Raw genomic sequence first — 10,065 nt, forward strand, 5'->3', positions numbered from 1 at the left:
TATTAGCAATTCATTGTGTTTTTTTACTGCTAATATTCCATCGTATATGCATACATGGCACACTTATTTGTGCATTCACCTGTTGGTGGACCTTTAGATTGTTTCCAGTTTTTGACTACTATGAATTAAGCTGGAGCAGCTAGCAGTACAAGTATGTAAGTTTTCCATAAACGTATGTTTTTAGGGAAATGTCACTTTACTGAATGACTCCCATTTAAATGTCACATTTAACCCTGAACTAATAACTTTATCACAAAACTACAACTACTTGCTTGCCATGTAATTCAGAGCTAACTTAAAATGGTTAGTAATCCCAGTATGGACATAAGATAATTACTTTATTAAATTTCATTTAAAGATATTTCCAAGACTTAAAGACCATATACCTTACCAATAAAGCATACAGGACAAGATATTTCTTGTGCATTTTTTTAAAAACAGAATCATGAAAATTTTCATTATTTTCCATAGCTGAATTTATAATTAGCAACATAGAAATAAACCTCTTTCAAGTTGAAAGCATTGTAAAGCAGCAGTTTTCAAAGTGTGGTCCACAGGTCCTAGGAGCTCCCCAGGACCCTTTCAGAAGTATGTGCAGTCAAAACTATTTTAATAATTCTACTAAGACCTTACTTGTGTTGATATCTGTAGTAATTCCACAGAAAGCAATGGTGGGTAAAACTGCTACTGCCTTAGCATGACACAAAGCAGTTGGCACTACATTATACTAGTGGTCACTGTATTTTTAACCGCCACATACAGTTAAAAAAAAGACAAACCAAATAAACAGTTTCACTTTAAGAATGCTCTTTACGAATGTTCTCGAGGGACTTCCCTGGTGGCGCAGTGGATAAGGCTCTGCACTCCCAGTGCTAGGGGCTGCTTTCAATTCCTGGTCAGGGAACTAGATTGCACATGCATGCCGCAACTAAGAGTTTGCATGCCACAATCAAGAAGCCTGCCTGACGCAGCTAAGGAGTCCACCTGCTGCAACTAAGGAGCCTGCCTGCCACAACTAAGGAGCCCACATGCTGCAACTAAGGAGCTGGCACTTTGCAACTAAGAAGCCCACAAAAAGAATGTTCTTGATAAAGCAGTACACATTCATTTTACCAAATCTCACCTCTTAAGTATACATGTTTTAAATATTCTGTGTAACAAGATGGCAAGTACACAAAATACTTCTTTTGCATACCAAAATATGAAGGTTATCTAGAGAAAAATCACTTGTGAGACTGAATTACAAGCCGAACTAGCTACCATGCATCGTCACTTTCAAGTACCACCATTTTAACTTGAAAGAATGACCGATAACTAGTTATTCATGACTGAGTGGCAGACATTTTCTTGAAAAAAATGAATAAAATGAGTCTATCAACTCCAAGGAAACAACTGACAGTGTTTGTTGTTAATGATAAAATTTGCGCTTTCAAGCAAAAATTATGTTAGAAAACTTGCATCCAACGCTATGAGTAGAAAAGCTTCCCAAATGTAAATGCCCTTCTAATAAGATCAGCAGTAGTATCAATGAATGTAAATTTTTTTGCATTGTATAATGAAATGCATCAACATTTGGCAGATCTGTGTAACTCAGTGAACCAATATATTCCAAATGAGCAACACCTAATGCTAAAAACCATGCATGGGTAAAATATCCATTCAACGTGCAAGCTACACCAATGGATATTAATGAAACAAAGTATAAAAAGTTCGTTGATATGATTTTTTAAGTTCCACATTATAGGAACTTTCCTGGCAGTCCAGGGGTTACGACTCTGTGTTCCCAATGCAGGGAGCACTGGTTTGATCCCCAGTCGGGGAGCTAAGATCCCGCATGGTGCAGCCAAAAAACAAAAAAGTTCCACATTATAATTATTAACCTTTAATAAACTAATATTTGCTTAATTTTCTTGTAGCAAAGAAAATCTAGTTATCTTAAAAAGTCTTTTAAAATACTCCCTTTCAAATACGTATCTGCATGAGGACTAATTTTCTTTGTATTCTTCAACAAAAACAACGTATCACACAGAATGAATGAAAGAAAAGATATGAGAATTCAGCTGTCAATTATTAGGCCAAACATTAAAGAGACTTGCAAAAATGTAAAACAGTACCAGTCTTCTCATCAAAATTGCTTTTGTCTTGGAGTACATTTCATTGAAAAATATGCTATTTCTGTTAACACATAATGAGTTTTTTAACTGTTATTTTTAAAATAATAAAAAATTTTAATATCTAGTACCATAAATATTAATAGATATAGTAATAGAGACAACCCACAAAGACAGACACTCTTTGGGATCCTCAATAATTTTTAAGAACATAAAGAGTTGCTGAGACCAAAAAGTATAAAAACTGCTGGTGTAAGGAATCATATCTTTTCTTTAAGAAAACCCATGAAAGATAAGCTACCCTGAATTTCAAAAGAAAACTGAAAAACACATGTTTATATCATTACTGCCAATTATTTTAATTGTACCTTAGGCAAACAAGACAAAAGAAAAAAAAAACCTCAGCATTATTTTAAGTGAAAACCACAGGAAAAATTATGTTCTACACTCACAGTGATATCGAGTCCCAAACTGGCACCAACATATTCCCATCTCTATATACTTCAAAGTTACTTCATATAAAATCTTAGTTACAAAATAAAGTGTTATTAACTCAAGGAAAAATATAATTACCAAACCCATATCATCAGCTAAAATTCCTCCATGAACATTTTCTGGTCGGTCCTTTTCAGAAAAATTTGTTATTGTGTTATAGTATAAGTCACTTCGCTGTTCCCAGAATGGTGGAAGTTCTTTACTGTTTTCCCGTGAAACCATCCAAGCTAGAGCTTGTTTTTGATGTGGAAGCAATGGTGTTTCAACAGCCTATAAATAAAAGAAACGTTATAAATAGAAATACAATAAGCCCTTTCTTTTACCCCATGCAGAATCTAGGAAAGTTGATCTTGTGATGAAAAATGTATAGATTAATACCGTATTTTTAAATTCCAAATACTTTTAAATAGAAAATACTGGCTCAGTACCTCAGCTGGTTCCATTTCCTGAGTTTTATCATCTTCCTTTAAATCTTCAAACAATTTGTCAAACTCTGTCTTAAGCTACAACAAACAGCAACAAGAAACATTACGAAACAAACCAATTCAAACAATAATTGCACTTAATTCAGAGATTTCAAGTCATTTAATTAACTAAAAGAGTCGAATACCAAAAGGTACATAAAATAAATTAATTCTTTGAGATACTACGCTGCTCAATAATGGCAGAATAAATAGATCCTTTAGGTAACTGTTACAGTCGAAAGAATACAGGATAGAGTTTTAAGTCCTGGGTTTCAGTCACAACTCTGTCACAAAAAAACCTTTATATAACTTTGGGCAAGACACTTTACCTATATGGCCCTGTATCTTATTACCACAAAAGAAATGGGATGAACTAGATTTAGAGTGTCTCTAAGGTTCCTTCTGCCATTGAAATTCTGTGATTCTATTAGCTGTATTCAAACCATTTTGGCAGATCCTACCAAGTATATTTGACTTTTTCAAGTAAATGACATTTCATTGATTATTATGAATAATCAGAAATAATCAGAAATCAGAAATTTGCTATGTGCTACAAAATATTAGGATAATTTCGATCTTATGCTAATCTTTAGTTGGTTCTTTAAACTGATCTAGTCCAATCGTACAGTAACATATATGTATTACAATTACTTTTGTAAATTAGCAAATAAATACATAGCAACAGCCCAGAAGAAATCAGGCCAAATCTAAAAAGTGAGGAGAGGTAATCTGGGGTTTACCCACCAGACACAAGCTCAAGAGCTTCCCTCGTGGCACAGTTGTTAAGAATCTGCCTGCCAATGCAGGAGACATGGGTTCAAGCCCTGGTCCGGGAGGATACCACACGCCACGGAGCAGCTGGGCCTTTGCGCCACAGATACTAAGACTGCTCTAGAGCCTGCGAACCATGACTACTGAGCCCACGCTCCACAACAAAGGGAAGCCACTGCAATGAGAAGCCTGCGCATCGCATGGAAGAGTAGCCCCTGCCTGCCTCAACTAGAGCAAGCCTGTGTGCAACAATGAAGACCCAACGCAGCCAAAAATAAAATAAATTAAAAAAAAAAAAAGAATGACAGACACAGGCTCAAGCCCTTCTAACAATGAGCAGGGAAAGTACAGTAACTACAATTAGAATATAAAAAGACTAATAACACTGATGAGTAGAGACAAAAAAAATTTTGATGTAATTGGTAGATTGATCTGCATTAATTTACTTTATACCCTTTTTTCCTCAAACTAACCCAGCATAACAGTATCCTGGATCACAAAGCAGACAAAGAAAGAAATAGACTAAGGCCAGAGATTCAGAACTAGTTTTTTTAGCACTGCATTTGCAACCTTCCTGAAAGGAGTTAAGTTTCAAGTTTCAACTTTTTAAAAATTACGGCTATTTTAAAAACTTCAAATAATACAAAAACATCAAAACAGAGTAAAACATCACAGGTGTATACAGCAATGTGTGTGTTTCAATGTATATATGAATGCATGTATGTGGACATATTCCTTATCACTGCTTTCTTTCTACATAAATATTTGCAATATATTTTATTTATTCTACATGTTCCATAACAATATAAAGATCACTAATACTAACAGATGCATATTTATCTTATATTTTTAAACATCAACCTTCAGCATTTAAAATTCACTCTTCACTTTTAGTTATGAAATAGAAGAGAAGTGCACCTGTTCGGTTGTAATCTGTACTGCAGCATGAACTGGCATACTATAGCTTGGTCCCGCTCTTCCAGAGCCCCAACCACTTTCCAAACTGAATCCTAAAGCTATAATTTACAAAATGAAAAGAATAAAATCACCAAATGAAATAAATTATCTTTTAGTAAATAGCTTTTAAAGCTTGTCTAATAAGCTGAATTAAAAATTCCCTTTATATGTGTTTAAAAAATTTTAAAACTAAATCTGCTAGGTTATTCAAAAAATACATTAAAAGAATTCCACATTATTTAAACAAACTTTTGAAAAACAAATAATACTTTTTCATTCTCTATTGGGAGATTCTTATCGTCTATAACTTATTAAAGAGAATGTTTAAAGTCAGGGATTTCCAGATATTATCACTGGGGGAAGTTAGAGGAGGGACCTCCTTGCACATTTTTCTGTGTATGTGTGCAACCTCCTATGGATCTATAGTTATTTCAAAATAAAGAGAAAAAAAATTCAAGGATTTCCTTAAAAAGATTCCTAACAAAAGAACTTGGAGCCTTCAGCACTAATTAATTTAGCCACCCAAATTCAAGGTATTACTTAAGAGAATAAATGTTTTACAATTCCAGCATCTTAACAATATCACAATAATAGTAGGTTAAACCCTGAACTTACTTTTTGGTGCAGGACCCAATTTAAATCCATGTTTCTTCAACTGATCTAAAACTGCTTTTCTATTTTCTTCTTTTCCCCAAAAAGTCATATGCAAAGGCATGGTAAAAGCATTGTTTGCACCAAAAGGAACTACCCTATTATAATTAAGAAAGAAAAAAAAAAAGAGAAATTAGAAGTGTTATTTTTTTACATTTAAGTCTCATTAAAAATCTTGTTAAATAACTGCCACGTTCAAATTCTGCATGCAAGCAAAACAGAAAGGAACTAATTGAGCAGACTAGAAAGAAAAAGGACACGGACTAGGACCAACAATAACGAGAAGAAAAGGCAGTTTTTAGGACCAGAATGCCAGAAGAAACTCAGGTGAGGTAAAAGTGTTTAAATGCGTAGTTAGCCTATTACCAAGATCATAAGATAAGTAAAATAGCAAGTTTAATTCAGAAGGCAGAGCTTCCACTAACGGAACCACTGAGTGTAGCAACCCATTCTGGGAGCATGGGGAAGGATTTCCAAGAACTATTTCTGATCCAGGATTCACTGAAAGTTTACTCTCAATATCTGAAAAACTTGATGAACTGAGAAAGGAGAAAACAAGTAAACAAGTGAGAAGACACTGCTAAATATCTATCTTTCAAACTCACCTTTTAATATCCTAAACAACCCATACTAAAATTGAGGTCACAGACACAAACGCATAAAAGAGAAAATGTAACCAAAGAGACTGGGAGTTTTAAAAAAGGAACAGGTGGTAGAACTAAGAAGGTATATGCCTAGATAATGCAACAGCTGCTACTTATCTCCAATCAAATGACGTCATGTGGAAATAAGTATCCTGCATTACCAGATCTTCCATTTATCAAGAGAAATATTTATAAATAATTTTGTATAATTAGGGAAAATTAATATGCATAAAATGTAGAATGTCCAGATATTTGAATATCGGAAATAACTGAAAAAAAAATTAAACACTGTGTAGGCAAAACCAAACTCATGTACATCTGATCACAGGCTATCAGCTTACAACCTGATTTAAACAAACACTTCCAAACTTCTCAAATCAATGCACTAAAAGGCTTTTTAAAAAGCTTTTTTCTTAAAAGATGGTGTGGACTTTCTAATATTTGAACCAAAGTCTATTTTTCTCCATGGTAGTAATTTACCAGGAAAGTGAGGGAACAGCTATTTGATGGCTAGGGTAGTGCAGGCAGATGAAAGAGGAATTAAAACATTTATTGAATGCATACTAAAGGTATAGCGACAAAAGTTGTCAGGGCAACTTTACATACCCTTACATTCAGAGATCACTACAACTCACAATTATTAAAACTGAACTCCAAAAGTACATTACCCTTCAACTTGAGCCAATTTGTTGTCCATGATATAGGCCAAGGCAGCTGCAAGATCTTTCTTTATATGGCCGACCTGATTTCCATTCACATTGTTTACTTTAATTGCATTCTTATCATAAGGGTTATCGGGTTCTCGTTGTAAAGCAACCATTTCATTATTATTAACCTAATAAAAATAATAAACAGATATTATTATAAATAATAAACATATGATGATACCTTTTTTCATCATACTTTATCTGGGATTTCCATTCATTTTTTAATGCTTACTGAGTAACACCACATATAAGAAATGCACATCTTCTTGGACTCATATTTCTACAGAAACATTAAAGAACATATTTTATAAGAATTCTTTTACAATATTTTCCTAATTTATATTCAATGGAAGTTAACCCTTGATATAAAAAAAATACAATCAAAACTAACAGATGCACATTATCTAAAATTATTCAACATTGTAACTTCAAAAACAGGTAATCTCTTGAGTGCTTACTATGGGCCACACATTGTTCTAAGTACATTACACAGACTGACTTTTAAAACTGTCACAACCCTTTTGGTAGGTGTTATCATTATCTCCATTTTACAGATGAAGACACTAAAGCACAGAAAAGTTAAGTAACTTGCCCAAGGTCATAAAGTTAATAAGTAGCAGAGCTAGGATCTGAATCCAGGCAGGCCGGCTCCTAAGCCTAAATTCTCTAGAATCTCAAAGGGTTAAAAGGCGTTAATTATAAGAGAGAATGGAACTGGAACAAGAAAATACATCCAGCCTTCAACTCATGCCATTATCTGATTCCACTTAATTAAAAATGGCCTGAGGGTGACATAATTGAAAATGGAAGAGTAAGGACTTCCAAAAATTCTCTCTTCCATAATAAAAGCAATGAAAAAACTGGCAAAAACTGTTTGAATCAACTTTTTCAGAACTCTGGAAACTAACCAAAGGATTGTAGAAACCTGGGGTCTTAATTCAAGAAAACAGCTAAATATCAGTGCCCTAGTCTCATCTCCAGCTCTCAGTTACACGATAGCCTTTAAAAATAACAACCTGCTGCACTTAGTACAGCCTAGCAGTTACCAGAGTGAGCACACTGGAGCAGAATTTCAAAGATTTATTCCTATAGAATTGTCATTATTTGACCTGTATGGTGGTTCCCTAGAAGACCCCCACTTGCAAAGCTGTTTCTATTTGACCTCTGAGCTTACTCAGTACATAAAACGTTCTCCCTTGGGTGGGTGTTTGTCAAAAACAATTTTACAGGCAGTGGGTAACAGCTAGGGCAAACAAAACAATAACCAAAGGGCTTAAGAGGAAAAAGCGGAGAATAAGATGTTCAAAGCTCCAATATATTCCTGGAAATCTAGAAGGCCAAATGCAAGCACAGGGCTGTATGCATGCTCAGGGCTGTGAATATGTTCAGGAAAGACCTGAGAAGGTCTTAAGCTCTCACCTCTGGCTAAACTTGAAGCTCTGAACAGGCAGGAAATAAAGGCTAAGGCAGAGCTGTCAACTGCCAAGCTGAGTGTTGAAGGAGTGCCCCAAATGCACACAGATCCTCTCAGTAAAGACTGGGAAATTTACCGGTTCTAGTTCAGTCATTACCTGACCACTAAGCTAACCAAATACAGATATCAGTGGCCAGACACAACAAAGACTTTCACAGGGTTAATTTAGCAAAAGTTACTAAACAAACAACAATAACCAAAATCAGCAACAACCAATCCAGGGGAGAAGGAAGAATCTGATTTCTAGAGCTGCCAAATTATTTTTTTTTAAGCTCACATTCATCATCACATATAGGTATTTTTAGTTGAAGTATAGTTGATTTATACTATTGTTAGTTTCAGGTGTACAGCACAGTGATTCAGTTATACATGTATATAAGTACACACACACATATATATATACACATATAATTTATAGATATATATAAAATCTATTCTTTTTCAGACTCTTTTCACTTACAGGCTATTACAAAATATTGCATATAGTTTCCTGTTCTATACAGTAGGTCCTTCTTGGTTATATAGCAGTGTGTATATTTTATCCCAAACTCCTAATTTATCCATCCCCCCCATTCCCCCTTTGGTAACCATAAGTTTGTTTTCTACGTCTGTGGATCTATTTCTGTTTTGTAAAAAAGTTCATTTGTATTATTCTTTTTAGGTTCCACATATAAGTGATATCATACGATATTTATCTTTCTCTGTCTGGCTTACTTCACTTATTATGATAATCTTTAGGTCCATCCATGTTGCTGCAAAGGGCATTATCTCATTCTCTTCTATGGCTGAGTAATATTCCATTGTATAGATATACCATATCTTTATCCATCCATCTGTTGATGGACACTTAGGTTGCTTCCATGTCTTGGCTATTATAAATAGTGCTGCAATGAACATTGGTGTGCATAGATCTTTTTGAATTACAGTTTTCTCTGGATATATGCCCAGGAGTGGGATTACAGCATCATATGATTTAGAGTTGCTATATTATTTAAAACGTCTACTTTTCAACAACAACAAGAGAGACATGCAAAGAAACAAGAAAGTACAGCTCACACAAAGGAAAAACGCTATCAATCATCTACCCATAAGGAAGCACAGATGCTTGACCTACTAGAAAAAAACTTAAGTTTTAATTTTAAATATGTTCAAAGATCTAAAGCAAACCATGTCTGCAGAACTAAAGGAAAGCATGAGAACTATGTCTCACCAAATAGAAATTCTGGAGTCAAAATGTACGTAGATAACTAAAGTCTAAGATTCACTAAAGAGGCTCAAACATCAGATATGAGCAGGCAGAAGAAAGAATCAATGAAGTTGTTGACAGGTCAACTGAGACTATAACGTCTGAGGAACAGTTATAGTTTGAGGAACAGAAAGAAAAAAGAATGATGAAAGATGAACAGATCCTGTGGGATAACAGCAAGCATACCAACACACACATGATGAGAGTCTCAGAAGGAGAGGAGAAAAAGAGGTAGAGAGAATATCTGAAGAAATAATAGCTAAAAACTTCCCAAATTTGATGAAAAAACATTAATCTACATATTTAAGAAGCTCAACAGGGCTTCCCTGGTAGCACAGTGGTTGAGAGTCCACCTGCCGATGCAGGGGACATGAGTTTGTGCCCCAGTCTGGGAGGATCCCACGTGCCATGGAGCGGCTGGACCCGTGAGCCATGGCCGCTGGGCCTGCACATCCGGAGGTTGTGCTCCGCAACGGGAGAGGCCACAACAGTGAGAGGCCTGCATACAGCAAAAAAAAAAAAAAAAAAAAAAAAAAAAATCCCAA

At 34.9% G+C, this 10,065-nt stretch overlaps 1 protein-coding gene across 2 annotated transcripts in view; it reads right to left on the bottom strand.

Moving 5' to 3' along the window:
* Positions 1-10,065, bottom strand: part of HLTF (helicase like transcription factor) — a 58,072-nt gene that overhangs the window by 36,425 nt on the left and 11,582 nt on the right. For both annotated transcript variants that reach the window (XM_024769067.1, XM_024769066.1), the window contains exons 3-7: positions 6,762-6,928; positions 5,414-5,547; positions 4,760-4,857; positions 3,035-3,109; positions 2,685-2,876 (exon numbers count right to left, since the gene is read on the bottom strand). In XM_024769067.1, coding sequence (XP_024624835.1) covers positions 2,685-2,876; positions 3,035-3,109; positions 4,760-4,857; positions 5,414-5,547; positions 6,762-6,928 — 666 coding nt within the window. The remainder of the gene's footprint in view (positions 1-2,684; positions 2,877-3,034; positions 3,110-4,759; positions 4,858-5,413; positions 5,548-6,761; positions 6,929-10,065) is intronic.

This window comes from Neophocaena asiaeorientalis, unplaced genomic scaffold (genome assembly GCF_003031525.2).
Source record: "Neophocaena asiaeorientalis asiaeorientalis breed wild unplaced genomic scaffold, Neophocaena_asiaeorientalis_V1.1 scaffold118, whole genome shotgun sequence".
In the NCBI taxonomy this organism is placed as follows: domain Eukaryota; kingdom Metazoa; phylum Chordata; class Mammalia; order Artiodactyla; family Phocoenidae; genus Neophocaena; species Neophocaena asiaeorientalis.